Below are 20,584 nucleotides of genomic sequence, written 5' to 3' on the forward strand. Positions count from 1 at the left end.
TCTGATAATAGTTTCTTTTGCTATGCAGAAGCTCTTTAGATTAATTAGATCCCATTTGTCAACTTTGGCTTTTGTTGCTATTGCTTTTTGTGTTTTAGTCATGAAGTCTTTGCCCATGCTTGTGTCCTGAATGGTATTGCCTAGGTTTTCTTCTAGGGTTTTTATGGTTTTAGATGTTACGTTTAAGTCTTTAATCCATCTTGAAATAATTTTTGTATAAGGTGTAAGGAAGGGGTCCAGTTTCAGTTTTCTGCATATGGCTAGCCAGTTTTCCTAACACTATTTATTAAACAGGGAATCCTTTCCTCACTGTTGGCAATTCTTTTTTAATTACCATTTCAATCTCTCTGCCTGCTATTGGTCTGTTCAGAGATTTTTATATCTTCCTGGTTTAATCTAGGATGATTGTATATTTCCAGGAATTTAAACATCTCCTCTAGATTTTCTAGTTTATGCATGTAAAGGTGTTCACAGTAGCCTTGAACGATCTTTTCTATTTCTGTGGTATCAGCTGTAATATCTTCTGTTTCATTTGTAACTGAGCTTATCTGGATCTCTCTCTTCTTTTCTTGGTTAATCTCGCTAGAGATCTATCAATTTTATTTATCTTTTCAAAGAACCAGCTTTTTATTTCATTTATCTTTTGTATTTGTTTGTTTCAATTTGATTTAGTTTTGCTCTGATCTTCATTATTTCTTTTCTTCTGCTGGGTTTGGGTTTGGATTGTTCTTGTTTCTTCAGTTCTGTGAAGTGGCACCTTAGATTGTCAGTTTGTGCCCTTTCAGACTTTTTGATGTAGGTATTTAATGCTATAAACTATCCTCTTAGCACTGCTTTTGCTGTATCCCAGAGGTTTTGACAGGTTGTGTCACTACTATTGTATAGTTCAAATAATTTTTAAATTTCCATCTTGATTGTTGACCCAACAATCATTCAGGAGCAAAGTTATTTAATTACCATGTATTTGCATTGTTTTGAGGGTGTCTTTCAGAGTTGATTTCCAATTTTATTCCACTGTGGTCTTAGAGAACTTGAGATAATTTCAATTTTCTTAAATTTACTGAGACTTGTTTTGTGGCCTATCATTGTGGAGAGCCAAATTCACATTCCCATGCATTGGCAAAGCCTGCAGACAGGGAAGTAGGTGGGATGGCAAAGACCACCACTGAAGATCCTGTTATGGGTAGCTTCCTGTTCTTACCAGATCAGTGAAGCGCTGTGAATGGCTTCTCATAGTTAATGGTTAGCACAGGGCAGACTGCGGAGGCCGCATCAAAGGAAGACAAAAATAGTTATTGTCTGGACTGTCAACCCCTGGCATGTATAAAAGCACTGAATAAACCAGAGCTTGTCGGCGCTTCCCTATCAGGGAACCGTCCCTCCTAATCCCGCTTTTCTGTGTCTTTCTTTCACCATTCTTCTCACTACTTCTCGGTGCATCCCTGAATAACCCCTGCGGCCGGACTGCAAGATATCACATAAGGTCTATCTTGGAGAATGTTCCATGTACCGATGAATAGAATGTATATTCTGCAATTGTTGGGTAGAATGTTCCACAAATATCTGTGAAGTCCATTTGTTGTAGGGTATAGTTTAAGCCTATTGTTTCTTTGTTGACTTTCTGTCTTGATGACCTACCTGTCTAGTGCTGACAGTAGAGTATGAAAGTCCCCCACTATTATTGTGTTGCCATCTATCTCATTTCTTAGGTCTAACAGTAATAAATTTCAGAGCTCCAGTGTTAGCTGCAAATATAGTTAGAATTGTAATATCTTCTTGTTGGACTAGTCCTTTTATCATTATATAATTTCTCTCTTTGTCTTTTTTTAACTGCTGTTGCTTTAGTTTGTTTTGTCTAAGAATAGCTACTCCTACTTGCTTTTGGTATCCATTTGCATACAATATCTTTTTCCACCTCTTTACCTTAAGTTTATGTGAGTCCTTATGTGTTAGGTGAGTTTCCTGAAGACAGCAGAAACTTGGTTGGTGAATTCTTATCCATTCTGCCATTCTGTATCTTTTAGGTGGAGCATTTAGGCCATTTACATTCAATGTTAGTATTGACATGTGAGGTACTATTCTACTCATTGTGCTATTTATTGCTTGAATACCTTTTTTTTTCTATTGTGTTATTGTTATAAAGGTCCTGTGAGATTTATGCTTGAAGAAGGTTCTATTTTGGTGTATTTCGAGGATTTGTTTCTCTTTCTTTTGGGGAGGTTTTCCTCAATTATTCCCTCAAATATGTTTTCCAAACTTTTAGATTACTCTCCTTCCTCAGGAACACTAATTATTTTTAGTTTGGACATTTAACATAGTCCCAAACTTCCTGGAGGCTTTACTCATTTTTTAAAATTCTTTTTTATTTGTCTTTGGTGGACTGGGTTAATTTGAAAGCCTTGTCTTCAAGCTCTGAAGTTCTTTCTTCTGCCTGTTCGATTCTTCTGCTGAGACTTTCCAGTGCATTTTGCATTTCTGTGTGTCCTTGATTTCCAGAAGTTGTGACTGGTTTTTATTTATGCTATCTATTTCACTGAAAAACTTTCTTTCATTTCCTGTATTATATTTTTGATGTCTTTAAGTTGGACTTCACCTTCCTCTGGTGCCTCCTTGATTAGCTTAATAATTGACCTTCTAAAATATTTTTCTGGCAATTCAGAGATTTCATCTTGGTTTGGATCCACTGCTGGCTAACTGGTATGATCTTTTGGGGGTGTTAAAGAACCTTGTTTTGTCATATTACCAGAATTGTTTTTCTGGTTCCTTCTCATTTGGATAGACTACATCAGAGGGAAGATCTGGGATTCAAGGGCTACTGTTCAGATTCTTTTGTCCCACAGTGTGCTGCCTTGATTTGGTGTTCTCTCCCTTCCCCTACAAATGGGGCTTCCTGAGAGCTGAAATGTAGTGATTATTTTTGCTCTTCTGGGTCTAGCCACCCAGTAGAGCTACCAGGCTCTGCGCTGGTACTTGGGAATATCTGCAAAGAGTACTGTGATGTGATCCATCTTCAGGTCTTGTAGCCATGGATACCAGCACCTGCTTTGATGGAGGTAGCAGGGGAGTGAAGTGGACTCTGCAGTGTCCTTGGTAGTATTTTTGTTCAGTGTGCTGGTCTTGTATTGGCTGGATTCCAGCCAGGAGGTGGCACTTTCAAGAGCACATGAGCTGGGGTCCTATAGGGAGGATGCGAATTTGCCCTAGGGACACCTGGCCAAGTATTCAGATTTCTCAGGCAGTCAGCAGGGCCATAGAGCTCCCAAGAGATTATAACCTTTGTCTTCAGCTACCAGGGTGGGTAGAGTAAGACTACCAGGTTGGGGGAGGGACAGGAGTGTCTTAGCTCAGTCTCTCCTTTGGTGGGGCTTGCTATGGCTGCTGTGGGGGAGGAGGTTGTGGTTCCCAGTCCAGTGGAGTTATATTCCCAGGGGGATTATGGCTGCCTCTGATGAGTCATATACGTCACCAGGGAAGTAGGGGAAAGCCGGCAATCATAGGCCTCACTCTGCTCCCACGCAGCCCAGAGTCCTGAAGCCCAGTCTCACTCCCACCGTGCCCTCCACAACAGCACCAAGTCTATTTCCAGGCAGCTTATGACCAGGGCTGAGAACTCACCCTAAACCACGAGCTTCCCTATTGAGAAAGCAAGGAGACTCACAGTTTTTTGGTGTTTTAGGGAGCCTGCAGTGGTGATCCAGTTCCTTCAAACAGTCTGTGGATTCTCTTGGCTTTCCTGGTATTTTCCTACGGTAGTTCTTGGGGCAAAAGTTCACGATGTGAGTCTCCACACGCTGTTCTGTCCATCCAAGCAGAAGCTGCAAGCAGTCCTGCCTCCTACCTGCCATCTTAATCCTCCCAGTTTTTGTTTTATTTGAGACAGGGTCTTGTGTGGTTCTGTCACCCAGGCTGGAGTGCAGTGGCAACCTTCATTGCTCACTGTAACTTTGAACTCCTGAGCTCAAGCCATTTTCCCACCTCAGCGTCCCAAAGAACTAAGATTATAGATGTGAGCCACCATGACTAGCCATGTGGCAGCTTTTATTTAACCCACTCCAGTAATATGTTGTTACTTATAGCTGGATACTTAAGTGACTTATATATGTATGTGACTTACATAATGAATAAAGGGCACTATAAAATTTTAGGGAGGATGAGAAAAAAGGCTTGAATTAAATATATTCCATGAACTTGGATTAAAAGATTCAATGTGATTTTTAAAATGCCAGTTCTCTAGAAATTTACTAGTTTAACATAATTACAACAAAAAATGCAGAGTATTTTTCAAGGGTATTTATAAAGTGATTCAAATATTTTCTTGAATAAGTTGAAAAATAAAGGCATTTTTGAAGAGAAAAGTTGGAATGATGTGACTTAGCCCATCAATATTGATGTATATTCTAATAATATTGCACTGAAGAGAAATGAGAAGATGGAGCAGACTATGAAGCCATAAACAGTTCAGAAGGTAAAGGCACAAATTCTTTAGATAATAATGTTGGCCCTCCCACCGAAGGGAAATTGGTAAATGAGCATTTAATAAAAGGGCTAGCCAACTTTTTTGGCTATTTGGAAACATTAAATCGGGTACATGTCTTATATCATACAACAAATTCCAGTATATGTTTGACACCATTCATTCCCTAAATATTTCACCACTAACTATATGCCAAGAATTGTACAAAGACTGAGGACACGATAATAAGCAAAAACATGGGAGCTTCGAGTTTAGCAGGAAGATAGATACAAAACAGGCCCAAAGTACGACTGATTGAGATAATGTCAGTCTAATGTATTTTGCCCGAGTAGTAAAATACATACTTTTGCTTAAAATAATTAAGACAATCCTGTAACATGAAACTTTGTAAAGACTCTAATACAATATGACCTTTCACACTCACCCCAAGTTTTGTGGATAATCCTGTGAAAAGTGCCCAGTGCTATATAATACTTGGACATGTATATTAATCACATAGAGAAATTTAAGACTATGATAGTGACAGTGTACAAGATACAAATGTCACAAAAGAGTGCCACACAGGTGATACACAGGGGCAATATTCTGAAGAAATGAATATATTAATGTTAAATGTAAAACAAAAGAGGATAAAATAATTGTTAAGTGGAACGATGTGATATTGCCCATTACTGAGGTGAGGATGAAATTCCAATTCTTAGAAACCAAAACTAAAATAAAGTTACAGATCTGGTTACTCGAGCTAAAAATAAATCAGCCACATTACACAGAATGAGTCCAGATCACACAGCAGTCTACACCAGGGTCAGCAATATTTCTCAGTAAAGGGCCAGAAAGCAAATAATTTAGGATTTGCAGGCCATACAGTCTCTAATGCAACTACTCAACTTTGCTGTTGTAGTATGTTATCAGCCACAAACAATAAAGAGATGGGCATACTTATGTTCAAATAAAACTTTATTTATAAAAAGTAGGTCAGATTTGGACAATGTATCATAATTTGCTAACCCCTGGTCTAGATCACTCTACACAATGGTGCATGCTTAAAACAACATTTATGGAACTTTGAGTCCTTGGCTTAATTTTGAAAATGGAAGATATAACTTTCCATATATTATCTATGCCCTGTAGGCTCTTCACCTTCCATAAAAGAATGTGGACCCCTCTTCCAGCTCAATTATCTACCAAAGACTAGGGGTCATACTCACCTGGCAAAATGAAAGAGCTGTATTATAGGCTTTTGCCAGGGAATACTACTTTGATCTCACTGCCTTCAATATTTGTTAAAGTTGGGTTGTGATTTAAAATATTCTTAGAGAACAAGTCATCTACCTACTTTTCTTGATAACTTATATTCTTTGACCAAATAAGGGCTGCAGAGAAACAGGTAACTAGATTACACCTCTTCCTCCCACTCAGCCACTTTCTGCAGAATTTTTCTTTTTCTGCATTGCTCTGTGGTTTGAAGATACCAGTTAATTTAGAAAGTCTTTAGAAGAAATTAGCAAGTTGTAAATAATGACACATTTCTCTTCAATGATGGAGGATACTCTTCCAAAACAATGAAGGATAAACTGCTTTGGGACCTATTAATCACTGTTTCTGTTTTACACGTGTCATGGTTCTGAGAAGTTACTTTGGAAGAAGAGTTATCCACATTTCCTCCCCCAGGGTTCTATTCTTGGCCCTTCTCTGAGAGCACATTGCCTCAGGAGTCTGACCTCTTCAAACTCTGAGATGCATCACCATACTCCCTTGCCTGGGTTTGGAAGCATCAGCAGAAAAGGAAAGCAGAGTCAGGGTATATTCTTACCCTTGCCCCAACAATGCAGCTTTTACCAGTGGCTGCATCTTATAAAGCTGCGGATGTTGATGGTAACAGCCTCCTGCTGTTGCCAGTCCCTGTGCACTTCACCACCCCTTGTTAGTACTATTAACTCTGTTCAAAGTCTGTGTATTAAACTCTGTTCAAGTAAACCCTTTGGGTATGCCATCTGATGCTTATTAGAAACCTATTTCATGAACAGAAAGACAAAAAGAGCCTTTTTCGGAAATCCCTGCCTTAAGAGAAAAGCTTATCACTAGGTACCAAAACTTCTGTAAAACTGAAAAAATATAACTTAAACATCATAAAACTGCACATTTAAGTTACTGCTTGAAATTATGGGCTACAGGTATGTCAGTATGACAAATAAGCATTTAAATCAATGATTGTGGAATGAGATCTACTTAATTCTATTTGAAATTCAATGAGACTCAAGACAACCTGTTATTAAAAAGCTTTGATTTGCAAACTGATTATTCTTAATATATAGTTTGAACAGAAATATATACTTAATGAAATGGACAGGCATAGAGAAATATTTTGCAGCTTAGTGGCATACCTCTTTGAACTTGTGACTGAGCTTGCTTGTGTCCAGGTCTGATGGGGAAAACATGTCCTCATTCTCAGGCAGCTCAAAGACTTCAATGGCCATGTCGCTGCCAGGAAGGACAGGTCCTACCTCATCTTCTTCTTCATCTGTGGCATATTCTCCTGTCTGAAAGGAAGGGGATTTCAGAAATCCAGCTGTCCTTACCCCAGGTGGAGGTGAGTTATTTGAAAATATTTTATAAAAGACAAGTAAGACATGTACCCAAATGGTAAAAGTGTAAGTAGGTTTTTCAGCCAAGCATGCCTCATGCAGCCAATGTTATAAACAAATGTTAGTTTAAAGATCCAAAGTGACAAACCTATGCCATATACAAGTGTATTTCTAAAAATCTACTAGTATCAGTGGCATCTTTAATATAGAAGCAAGAGTCGTTTTTTCAATCTGAGTATTTGATTATTTACCAAATAAAATTATGTTGCTGAGGGAAATAAGTCACTTCTTTAAATTCTCTTTGTGAATATGCCACCCAATACTGGGAGCAAGGAAGAGGGAAGGGGAGTTTAACGAATCACAGAGTTGGAACGGACCTTAATTAAGCCTTGCAAAGGTTTAGCTGATTAATTCTCCTAAGCTTTAGAGTTCAAACAGTTCTGTTTTGCTTGCTTGTTAATTATTGTGGTGAACTAGTGAGCTAAAGAATAAACCAAAGGTTTCTAACTTGCAGCCTGCACCAAGTGTATTGTTCTGCCTGCCTAGCACATTTATAAATCTGAGTATTCTGTCAATGTGAGAAAAATGTTTCACATAAAGTTTTAGATTTCCAGCTTTCCTTGAGAAAGCCAAACATCCGTTAATATAGGCATATTGGGACATGATAACAATTGGCCAGTTAGCAGTGGTTGCCCCTTTTAGAAGAGTTATATGCTTTCTAATACCCCACAATTTTTCTAATGCCATATAGTTCCATGTTGTTAGCTTCACTCCTTTGTAATACCCACCTGTCCCTGTAGGTATCTGAGTTCCTGACCTCTGGAATAAACGTTCCTCTTTGCCACTAACTTCCTTAACTTTATTAGAAAGTAGATCCTCTCCTGGCAGCATCAAGCTATGATACTGTAATTCAAAATAATTGTTTGAAATCTATACCTTATGATATAATTTAGATAAATCCCTGACAGGGTTAAAAAGACAAAGTTCATTGAACTCATCCCTGTTCCTTCAGGTAGCACGTTATCTAACACATAAAACAGAGACAGGAATTCATATTGCCTTTAAAAAACTCTCAAGAACAAGTGTACTGAATGATCTATTCCTTTGATTAAATAGGCTCAGCATCTGATTGCTGTTTTTTTTTCTTTTGATTCTGTATTATATTTTTCCTGCCAAAGCAGGAACCCCTCGCTTCCCCTTTCCCCCCACCTATGTTTGCACATGAAGGAAATCTGGTCCTTAATCCCAATCTAATAATTCCCAGTGTCTGAAAGACCATTATTAAATTGTCTTCAGATTTCTCTTTTTCAAATAAAATAATTCTAGTTGCCTCAAAGGTAATTTGCTGTAATTGTCTTTGTGGTTGTGCTCTGATTTCTCTCCAACTTTTCCACGTTTCTCTAAATTGCAGAGCCTGAAAGTAGACACAGTTTCTAGTAAGGAATTTGAAGGTCATCGACCACTCTACCTCCCCACACAGAGGCTATTATCATGGAGAACTTGACATTGGTGGCATCTGTGTACAGAAGTAAGCTCAGAATATTCCATACGGAGCAATGATTTTCCAAACTGGTTACAGGTTAGCTGGAAACTTTACTTTCCCCAAATATAATCACAGGTGATTTGACTGAAAGGAAAAGAGGTTGGTGGCCTCCAGTTTGATCCTATGTATCTCGTGAGTACCTGGAACTCTAGATCTCTGTAGAAATCAGTCTGAAAATGTCTAAACTATAAATACCAATTCAAGTGTCTTTGCCATTGGCAGGTGAAGGTAGTTGAAGAATGGGAGCTGGTTGGTCAGATAGCTTGTACTTATTTATTAGCACAATGAGATCCTACAAATCTTAAAAAACTCTAATTCCAGATTTGGCTTTTTTCTTCTTTTGTATTCTTGAATTAATTCATCTCCTGTTCACACATTTTTCTAGAACCAACAAATACTTGGTAAATTCCAGTGAAGTTAATTAATAGGAATGCAGCAAGACTGGCAAGTAAATAATCTCAAGATACCTTGCTGAAAATTTTTCATATAGAGGTATAAAACTGTGTACTTGTTTTTAACCCTATCATTGCAACTGGCAGCAAAACCCAAGCCTTTATTATGAAGGCTTAACCCAGGTATATAGAATTCACTATATACAGCATTGAATGACTCAAGAAACTCTTATGCTAAATTTAAAGTATGACTAAGCCATAACAATGTGGCACGTTTTAAACATGAGTTGAAATGAACAATTTGATTTCCTTTTGCTAGCTTGAAAATAAATACTTGTTCACTATATGTGAGAGAATTAATATAAATATGTGCCTAGGATGGGACCTGACATATAACAGGATCTCAGCAAATATTTTTAAAAGAATAAATCCAAGAATGCCAATGCATTAACTTGGTAATACACAGAATTTCCTAAGGAGATTTTCAATATCAAGAAAATGAACTGTGGTCACTTGTTAAGAAGGCAGTAGTATATTATACTAACAACCTTACTGTGAATAACAGGATTAGGGTATGCACAACATATGCAATTCTTATCTCTAAGTATAGTTGCACTTTGTCATCCATATACACTTTAATTATGAAAATTATCTTACTAAATATAAGTTGTTAAGCGTTCTTCTTGATTCTTTTGTGGACTTTGCTAGTATCCTCTCCTTCCCAATACCCAAATTACTTGCAGTACTGTTAAAATTCTTATCACTCATTTCATCTTTTCATTTACTAATGCCTCCTTTCTCCAATCAGCCTTATAAGCATCCTGAGGACAAAGATGTCTTTTGCTGTCTTGATTCTACTTATTACTTATTATGGGCTAAGGATGGCATGTTTAAAACATTATGTTATAATTCTCTCTTGTGGATCATTTGCCATTCCAACCTTAAACAGGCTTTAGGATAAATGATACATTTACTACAGAATCTCATAAATACCTGGAAATAAAAAAGTTACACTTAGTGGACTAAGAAAAATAGGCTCTTCGAATATTTTATCTTTATTGAAAATGGAAATGATTTTTGTGGTTATACTGCAAATAAAATAAGTAACATGGAATGTGTCAGCAGAATGTTGTAAACCTCAAAATTAGATTGGATTAAATCTGCCATTTACAAAGGAAGATGAACAATGTTGTACCAAAAAAACCCAAAACCAACAAAACCCAAAATTACTACAACAAAGTATTTCCATTGGTATCTAGCTCTATTTCTGTTCAAATTAAAAATCTTTCAGGTAACCAGAGACTCTTGAAATTCTTTGTCCTAACACGCAAATCCACTTCAAATGTGGCAGTAACAGTTTTTTGGGTAAAAACCTGACAGAGATAGTAAATTTTCCGTTTCATGTCTTTACCTACCTTTTTGATTAATATATGATATTTTTAGTAGCCACACACAAAGGGGAAAAAAATGAAGAGCAATACTTTTGCAACTTACTGTGTGCCCAGCATTGGACATTCCTCAACAACTATGGGATATGGGTGTTACCATACTATCTTAATTTGAGGAAACTGAGATGCAGAGACCATACCTAAGGTCAATTAATTAAGTTGTTGAAGCTACATGCAACATATTTCAAAGCCCATGCTCCTTCTTCTATGCTATGATGCTTCCAGTCTACAGAAACTAAAGTTCTGCAGAAAAAAAAAAAGTTGGGAATATATTTTTTAATGATCCCATCCCCAAACCTGGGTGGATAACCCTGTTGTATTGAAATTCACCTTCCATGGCTTTAAACATTATCACTGAATTCACTTTGAAGACTTGCACCTCCGTATAGTGGGCTCCAAAGTTCTTGTCCTCTTCTCTTCTCTCATAATATACTTACCCTGGGCAAGAATATAGAATTCCCCTTTGAAAGAATCGGGAGCAGTACTGGTGGGGTTAATCGCCATACAGACAGGAATCACTGACAAAGGAACACATACACATACGCATACCATTTTATGTTAACTTAAATCACAGAAGTATTCATTTATTTGCTCATCTTTTAATTGGAAGGCCAAGTCTTCCTCTTGGCTTATGGGTCTGCTGACTGACATTTTATGCACTCTTCTATAAACTACAACCATAACATATAGTGCATGAAATTATTGTAGCATCTTTAAAACAGATGAAAAAGATCCTTCCAAGGCAAAATGAATGCAAAATTTCTCCAGAATTTTATGGTTTTCCCCTGTCTTTTATATTTCCTTCTCATACCTAATTTTCTTGAGCTGCCAGTCTTTATTAAATCTTCCCAAAGCATTGTATTTAGTTTTCATAGATACAACAACTTCCTTTACACACATATTACATCACTTAGTATTTTATAAAATAATTATAATAACAAGTACAACCAACAGGTTGTGTCTCTTGGTAAACATATAACTTTTGACTAGTGAGAGATGTATGTAGACATACGTATGGGACACTCATGAGAGCTATAGATATCAGTGTAGGTTTTGCAGAAGGAACAGTGAGTATCTGTTATATTGGCGAGTTGGTTAAGTGGGGATCAATGAAAGAATTTTGGTTTTGAAGTCACGTAGACCTGTGTTCAAGTCCTGGCCCTGAGACATTGGGAATTAGCGTCTATATCTAAGCTTTAATCTTTTCATCTATAAAGTAAGGACAAAACAGTTCCTTAGCATAAGAAAGTTGTCATAAGATTAAGTTAGATGGTGTCTATGTATTTAACACAAGGTCTAGCACATGGTAGGTGCTCAAAATGAGTGACTGCTATTTGTTGCTGCTGCTGGTGTCAATATTGCAATAGCAACATGCTGACAATTTTCTAATCTGTATCTTGTAACCATGCTTGCTAAACTTTGGTCTCATAAATGTAAGTTCCTGGAAGACCTCAATACATGAATCTTTTATAAGCAAATTAGTCATTTCTGAAGTAAAATGTTTCCTTTCCTCTATATATACCTGTTCCTCTACTTATATTCCCAGTTTGGGGTAGGCACCAGCTTCTACCCAAGCCCAAGAAAACTTCCATGCCTCTGTCCTCCTCACTTACTGGCCCCAACCTGCCCCAGGGATTCAAGATGAATAACCGTGTACATGAGAACATCCTGTGAAGCTGCTGCCCTTAAGACTTTCCTAATTCACTCCTTTATGCTCCCACTGTGTGGCTGACATCACTCATAATGCTTTGATGTTTCTATATCTGCCTTCTCTCATCAACTTCTTTCATCTGAACATTCCTAGAGAGTGCTACAATTTATCCCTGCAATCCCGGTGTGGCTTATACATTGCTTGGCATATAGTGGGCACTAAACAAATGTTTGCTGAATAAATTCAGATAGTTGTAGCCACATCTGCATAGCACAGTAGAGCCTGATTTTCCTGTTAATCTCAGCTTTCCAGGATGAAATATAGTGAAACACAGCTGCAGCTGGGGCCTAAATGACCCTTCTGGGGATTTTCTCTTGTTGTTAGGTTCAACCATTAGCAGTAATTTTTGCTGTAGCAATGTTTGCTCTGGTAAATTCAGGGAAACTAAATGGTGCTAATCACAAAAATAGCCTTAATTATGCAGTTTTTGTTGGAATTTGTTTACTGGATTTGAATTTGGTGCTATGTACTTTCAGACGCACTTCTGTGAGAGAATAGAGGAGAGCTGCTTCTTCCCTGGAGGAGAAAAACCTCAAACTCACATTTTAATGTTTAAAATTCCTAAATCTGCACCAACCATCCAGAAGCCTTTTGGCAAAAACATCCCTCTCTCTGCCAAGGCATCTCGCTTTCCATTTTTTTGTCAGTGACTTCTGTGTGTCCTAGTTTTATAATATTAGTACACTTAGCCTCTTTGAATGTTGTTTCCTCATCTATAAAATGGGAATAACAGCAACTTCTTCGTTTAAAGACGTTGTTATGAGAATTCATTGTAGTGATATGAAAGAGTTAACCACAGTGCCTAGAATATGCTAATTGACTGCATGAGACGTTATGATTATGATTGTTTTCACCATCCCTTATTTCTCCAGGACAACACCCATAAACTAATGCAACAAAAAAAGCATTTGGGGTTGGAGAGATGAGGGCCAGAAGAGAGAAAAATCCTAATGTTCCAGTTGCATAACAGTAAGCAAGTCATTTAGTTTGTATCTTTTGTGGTCTCTTCTATAAAATGGTGTAAAAGATACCAATCTCATAGGATATTGAGAGGATTCAAAGAAATGAAATATGCAAAATATCCAACATGATGCCTGGCCCAGCATACATATTTATTTTTTCTCCCACTTATCAACTCACTCAAAATTTTCTTTTCAATCTTTTGTTATCAGAATATTTCCTGATTTTACCTGAAAGTGACAGGGAGAATGGAATCAAGTTGGAAAACACTCTGCAGGATATTATCTAGGAGAACTTCCCCAACCTAGCAAGGTAGGCCAACATTCAAATTCAGGAAATACAGAGAATGCCACAAAGATACTTCTCGAGAAGAGCAACTCCAAAACACATAATTGTCAGATTCACCAAAGTTGAAATGAAGGAAAAAATATTAAGGGCAGCCAGAGAGAAAGGTCAGGTTACCCACAAAGGGAAGCCCATCAGACTGACAGCTGATCTCTCAGCAGAAACTCTACAAGCCAGAAGAGAGTGGGGGCCAATATTCAGCATTCTTAAAGAAAAGAATTTTCAACCCAGAATTTCATATCCAGCCAAACTAAGCTTCATAAGTAAAGGAGAAATAAAATACTTTATAGACAAGCAAATGCTGAGAGATTTGGTCACCACCAGGCCTGCCCTACAAGAGCTCCTGAAGGAAGCACTAAACATGGAAAGGAACAACCAGTACCAGCCACTGCAAAAACATGACAAATTGTAAAGACCATTGAGGCTAGGAAGAAACTGCATCAACTAATGAGCAAAATAACCAGCTAACGTAATAATGAGAGGATCAAATTCACAAATAACAATATTAACGTTAAAAGTAAATGGGTTAAATGCTCCAATTAAAAGACACAGACTGGCAAATTGGATAAAGAGTCAAGACCCATCAATGTGCTGTATTCAGGAAACCCATCTCATGTGCAGAGACACACATAGGCTCAAAATAAAGGGATGGAGGAAGATCTACCAAGCAAAAGGAAAACAAAAAAAGGCAGGGGTTGCAATCCTAGTCTCTGATAAAATAGACTTTAAACCAGCAAAGATCAAAAGAGACAAAGAAGGCCATTACATAATGGTAAAGGGATCAATTCAACAAGAAGAGCTAACTACCGTAAATATATATGCACGCAATATAGGAGCACCCAGATTCATAAAGCAAGTGCTTAGAGATCTATGAAGAGACTTAGACCCCCGCACAATAATAATGGGAGATTTTAACACCCCACTGTCAACATTAGACAGATCAACGAGACAGAAAGTTAACAAGGATACCCAGGAATTGAACTCAGCTCTGCACCAAGCAGACCTAATAGACATCTACAGAACTCTCCACCCCAAATCAACAGAATATACATTCTTCTCAGCACCACATCGCACTTATTCCAAAATTGACCACATAGTTGGAAGTAAAGCACTCCTCAGCAAATGTAAAAGAACAGAAATTATAACAAACTGTCTCTCAGACCACAGTGCAATCAAACTAGAACTCAGGATTAAGAAACTCACTCAAAACCACTCAACTACATGGAAACTGAACAACCTGTTCCTGAATGACTACTGGGTACGTAACGAAGTGAAGGCAGAAATAATGATGTTCTTTGAAACCAATGAGAAAAAAAGACACTACATACCAGAATCTCTAGGACACATTTAAAGCAGCGTGTAGAAGGAAATTTATTGCACTAAATGCCCACAAGAGAAAGCAGGAAAGATCTAAAATTGACACCCTAACATCACAATTAAAATAACTAGAAAAGCAAGAGCAAACACATTCAAAAGCTAGCAGAAGGCAAGAAATAACTAAGATCAGAGCAGAACTGAATGAGATAGAGACACAAAATCCCTTCAAAAAATCAATGAATCCAGAAGCTGGTTTTTTGAAAAGATCAACAAAATTGATAGACTGCTAGCAAGACTAATAAAGAAGAAAAGAGGGAAGAATCAAATAGATGCAATTAGAAATGATAAAGAGGATATCACCACCGATCCCACAGAAATAAAAACTACCATCAGAGAATACTATAAACACCTCTACACAAATAAACTAGAAAATCTAGACGAAATGGATAAATTCCTGGACACAAGCACTCTCCTAAGACTAAACCAGGAAGAATTTGAATCCCTGAATAGACCAATAACAGGCTCTAAAATTGAGGCAATAATTAAGAGCCTACCAACCAAAAAAAGTCCAGGACCAGACGGATTCACAGCCAAATTCTACCAGAGGTACAAGGAGGAGCTGGTACCATTCCTTCTGAAACTATTCCAATCAATAGAAAAAGACGGAATCCTCCCTAACTCATTTTATGAGGCCAGCATCATCCTGATACCAAAGCCTGGCAGAGACTCAACAAAAAGAGAGAATTTTAGACCAATATCCCTGATGAACATCGATGTGAATATCCTCAATAAAATACTGGCAAACTGAATCCAGCAGCACATCAAAAAGCTTATCCACCATGGTCAAGTTGGCTTCATCCTCGGGATGCAAGGCTGGTTCATTATATGCAAATCAATAAACGTAATCCAGCACGTAAACAGAACCAAAGACAAAAACCACATGATTATCTCAATAGATGCAGAAAAGGCCTTGACAAAATTCAACAGCCCTTCATGCTAAAAAATTCTCAATAAATTAGGTATTGATGGGACATATCTCAAAATAATAAAAGCTATTTACGACAAACCTACAGCCAATATCATACTGAATGGCCCAAAACTGGAAGCATTCCCTTTGAAAACTGGCACAAGACAGGGATGCCCTCTCTCACCACTCCTATTCAACATAGTGTTGGAAGTTCTTGCCAGGGCAATCAGTCAGGAGAAAGAAATAAAGGGTATTCAATTAGGAAAAGAGGAAGTTAAATTGTCCTGTTTGCAGATGACATGATTGTACATTTAGAAAACCCCATCGTCTCAGCCCCAAATCTCCTTAAGCTGATAAACAACTTGAGAGAAGTCTCAGGATACAAAATCAATGTGCAAAAATTACAAGCATTCTTATACACCAATAACAGACAAACAGAGAGCCAAATAATGAGTGAACTCCCTTTCACAATTGCTTCAAAGAGAATAAAATACCTAGGAATCCCAACTTACAAGAGATGTGAAGGACCTCCCCAAGGAGAACTACAAACCACTGCTCAACGAAATAAAAGAGGTCACAAACAAATGGAAGAACATTCCATGCTCATGGATAGGAAGAATCAATATCATGAAAATGGCCATACTGCCCAAGGTAATTTATAGATTCAATGCCATCCCCATCAAGTTACCAATGACTTTCTTCACAGAATTGAAAAAAAACTACTCTAACGTTCATATGGAACCAAAAAAGAGCCTGCATTGCCAAGACAATCCTAAGCCAAAAGAACAAAGCTGGAGGCATCATGCTACCTGACTTCAAACTATACTACAAGGCTACAGTAACCAAAACAGCATGGTACTGGTACCAAAACAGAGATACAGACCAATGGAACAGAACAGAGCCCTCAGAAATAATACCACACATCTACAACCATCTGACCTTTGATAAACCTGACAAAAACAAGAAATGGGGAAAGGATTCCCTATTTAATAAATGGTGCTGGGAAAACTGGCTAGCCATATGTAGAAAGCTGAAACTGGATCCCTTCCTTATACCTTATACAAAAATTCATTCAAGATGGATTAAAGACTTAAATGTTAGACCTAAAGCCATAAAAACCCTAGAAGAAAACCTAGGCAATACCATTCAGGACATAGGCATGGGCAAGCACTTCATGTCTAATACACCAAAAGCAATGGCAACAGAAGCCGAAATTGACAAATGGGATCTAATTAAACTAAAGAGCTTCTGCACAGCAAAAGAAACTACCATCAGAGTGAACAGGCAACCTACAGAATGGGAGAAAATTTTTGCAATCTACTCCTCTGACAAAGGGCTAATATCCAGAATCTACAAAGAACTCAAACAAGTTTACAAGAAAAAAACAAACAATCTCATCAAAAAGTGGGCAAAGGATATGAACAGACACTTCTCAAAAGAAGACATTTATGCAGCCAACAGACACATGAAAAAATGCTCATCATCACTGGCCATCAGAAAAATGCAAATCAAAACCACAATGAGATACCATCTCACACCAGTTAGAATGGCGATCATTAAAAAGTCAGGAAATAACAGGTGCTGGAGAGGATGTGAAGAAATAGGAACACTTTTACACTGTTGGTGGGACGGTAAACTAGTTCAACCATTGTGGAAGACAGTGTGGTGATTCCTCAAGGATCTAGAACTAGAAATACTATTTGACCCAGCAATCCCATTACTGGGTATATGCCCAAAGGATTATAAATCATGCTGCTATAAAGGCACATGCACACGTATGTTTATTGTGGCACAATAGCAAAGACTTGGAACCAACCCCAATGTCCATCAATGATAAACTGGGTTAAGAAAATGTGACACATATACACCATGGAATACTATGCAGTCATAAAAAAGGATGAGTTCGTGTCCTTTGTTGGGATATGGATGAAGCTGGAAACCATCATTCTCAGCAAACAGTTGCAAGAACAAAAAACCAAACACCACATGTTCTCACTCACAGGTGGGAATTGAACAATGAGAACACTTGGACACAGGAAAGGGAACATCACACACCGGGGCCTGTTGTGGGGTGGGGGGAGGGGGGTGGGAAAGCATTAGGAGATATACCCAATGTAAATGACGAGTTAATGGGTGCAGCACACCAACATGGCACAAGTATACATATGTAACAAACCTGCATGTTGTGCACACGTACCCTAGAACTTAAAGTTTATATATATATATAAAAAGAATATTTCCTGATTTTTCACTCCATTCTCACTGTCTAGTCACCAAGTCAAGAAACATCTAAAATCCTTCTCTAGATTACTCATATGGCCTCTGTGTTCCTTGCCTTCAGGCTCTCACCTTGTCAGGTCATTGGTAATATTGCTGAAAAATTATTCTTCCTAAAATTTTGACCCGAAAAATTATTTGCCAATAAAATATTTTCCAACAACTCAAATCCATTCTTTAGTTTTTATCTCCTTCCTTTTAGAAAGCATACTCCAGAAGCTGGGACTCTATTTCTTACTACAGGAGGCAGACTCCAAAATGACCCCAGTGACCTTGCTTTCTGGGTGTTCATGCTCTTGTATAATCCCTTCCCACTGAGTGAGGGCTGAACGACAGATTTCCAACAACCAGAATACAACAAAAGTAATGGAATGCCACTTCTCAGATTAGTTGAAAAAAAAAAAGACTGTGATTTGTGTCTCTTTTGTCCTCTTGCTCTCTCTCTCTCAGCCCTCACTATTGGGAAGCAAGTTGCCATCTTATGAGCAGGGAGAGGCCCACATCCCAAGGAGCTGATGTTTCTGGCCAACAGCCAGTGAGGACCTGAGGCCTGCCAAGTCACATAAGGGAGCCTGGAAGTGGGTCTTCTCAGTCCTGCCAACAGCTGTGAGTGAGCTTGGATGCAGATCCTCTCCCAGTGGAGCATTTGGATGACCACAGCTCTGGCTAACACCTTACTTACAGCCTTGGGAGAGACTGAGTCAGAGGCATCCAGCTAAATTGACCCACAGACACGGTAATGTACAAATATTTCTTCTTTTAAGTTGCTAAGTTTAGGTGTTAATTTGTAATGCAGCAAATAGAAGAGGGATGCTGCCAAAACAAATACAGAAAAAAACAGGGAAGTGGCTTGGAAACAGGCAGTGGGCGAAGGCTAGAAGGATTCTGAAGAGTGTATTGGAGCAAGCCTAAATTGCACTGCACAGATTGTGAGTGGAAACTGGAAGGGAGAGTGCTTGTTATGTAGTGACACAAAGCTTAGCAACATTATCACCTTCTCTAATGAGAAAGTAGGAAGTGTTCCTTGTGAACAGGGTGATCTGGCTAAGTAGACTTCTAAACACAGTGGTGAAGGTGCTGCCTGATTTCTTCTTGCTGCTTGTAGTAAAATGTAAAAATAATAGAGTTCAGTTGCGAGTACTGTTAAATAGAAAGGAATTCTTTCTGTTTAAACAGAAACTTGATGTTTTTCAAAGCCTTAAAATTAAGTCTAAAATTAAGAAATGGCTTCCAAACAGAGTTCAAATCCAGGGAACTGCCAGAAGAATGTGGTTTAAAAATGAAGCAGAATGTATAACCAGGCTGGGTGTGGAGGCTCACACCTGTAATCCCAACACTTTGGAAGGCTGAGGTGGGTGGATCACTTGAGGTCAGGAGTTTGAGACCAGCCTGGCCAACATGGTGAAACCTTATTTCTACTAAAACAAACAAAATACAAAATTAGCTAGGAATGGTGGCACTGGCTTGTAATCCCAGCTACTCGGGAGGCTGAGGCATGAGAAATGCTTGAACCCGTAAGGCAGAGGTTGCAGTCAGCCAAGATTGCATCAATGTGCTCCAGTCTAGGCAACAGAGCAAAACTCTGTCTCCAGAAAAAAAAAAAAAAAAAAAAGAGAAAGAAAGATAGTATAACTAATAAAATCTTGTTAAGAATTCTGCCCTTAGGAAATTCAAATTTTTGAATAACAAGTGATAAACAAACCTCTCACTGCCCTAATGGGACATACTATCTCCCAATGATATCAGCACCATTGGAAAGATCATCTGAAACATAGGCTGCTGGTGCTGCTGCTGCTCAAAAAACAAGCAGAGAAGGGAGAACCCATGGAGGAATTGTCTCCAAACAACGTCCATCCTCATTTCTACACAGTCTTGGCTTGAGGTGAATTTTCCCCGAGTATAGCATTCCCTTGGCCACACTGATCAATGTGACCAAGAGTGGCAAGGACCAAAGCCATTCAGTCTATCTCAGAGCATATGATTAATACTACTATCAATAGGATTCCAAGCAGCAGAATTAGTCTAACTTGCAGCATTGATAACAACTATATTCCCTAGGCTCCCAGACCCAATTGGTTAAAGAAATCCCATAAACCATCAGGATATACCTTAGAAACCCAGGACTTTCTCCTTAAGCTTCTGTATTGACCTTTCCACTTGGCTTAAGGTATTAAACCAGGTACAGCAGGATCAATAATTACACAGACTCAAACCTTGGCATACAAGGAGGGAGTCTAGGGGTTAGAGCAATTCTACTGTACAGAAAAACCCTGGCCAAAAGGTTGAGGCCGACATGACTGCCTTCCAAGACTGAGGTGGTACCAATAATCACATTACCTAAAATCAGGAACCATTTTCATAAGATCTTAACTGATTAAATGACTTTAATCATAAGGACAATTGCCCGTAGGGCTCATACAAATAATAAGTTAGTTATCCCTCAGGAAAGCTCCCTTTAGTAACTAAGAGTAGCCTCATTTTGGAGGGATCTCTATAATCATCTGAAGGCTACATGATCTAATGGTTGTCTTTCTTTAAATACATATATATATATTTTTAAATTCT

General features: G+C 38.2%; 1 protein-coding gene and 1 long non-coding RNA gene across 6 annotated transcripts in view; one reads left to right on the forward strand and one right to left on the reverse strand.

The window, feature by feature from the left end:
* The window catches only part of PPP1R9A (protein phosphatase 1 regulatory subunit 9A), a 425,821-nt gene that overhangs the window by 65,075 nt on the left and 340,162 nt on the right, over window positions 1-20,584 (reverse strand). For all 5 annotated transcript variants that reach the window (XM_063634668.1, XM_055272657.2, XM_055272660.2 and 2 more), the window contains one exon: window positions 6,859-7,014. In XM_063634668.1, coding sequence (XP_063490738.1) covers window positions 6,859-7,014 — 156 coding nt within the window. The remainder of the gene's footprint in view (window positions 1-6,858; window positions 7,015-20,584) is intronic.
* LOC129479481 (uncharacterized) overlaps window positions 18,523-20,584 on the forward strand; it is a 180,028-nt gene continuing 177,966 nt past the window's right edge. Inside the window, exon 1 of the long non-coding RNA XR_008656694.2 lies at window positions 18,523-18,755. This is a non-coding gene — a long non-coding RNA (uncharacterized lncRNA). The remainder of the gene's footprint in view (window positions 18,756-20,584) is intronic.

The sequence above is a fragment of the Symphalangus syndactylus genome, chromosome 3, assembly GCF_028878055.3.
Source record: "Symphalangus syndactylus isolate Jambi chromosome 3, NHGRI_mSymSyn1-v2.1_pri, whole genome shotgun sequence".
Taxonomy (NCBI): domain Eukaryota; kingdom Metazoa; phylum Chordata; class Mammalia; order Primates; family Hylobatidae; genus Symphalangus; species Symphalangus syndactylus.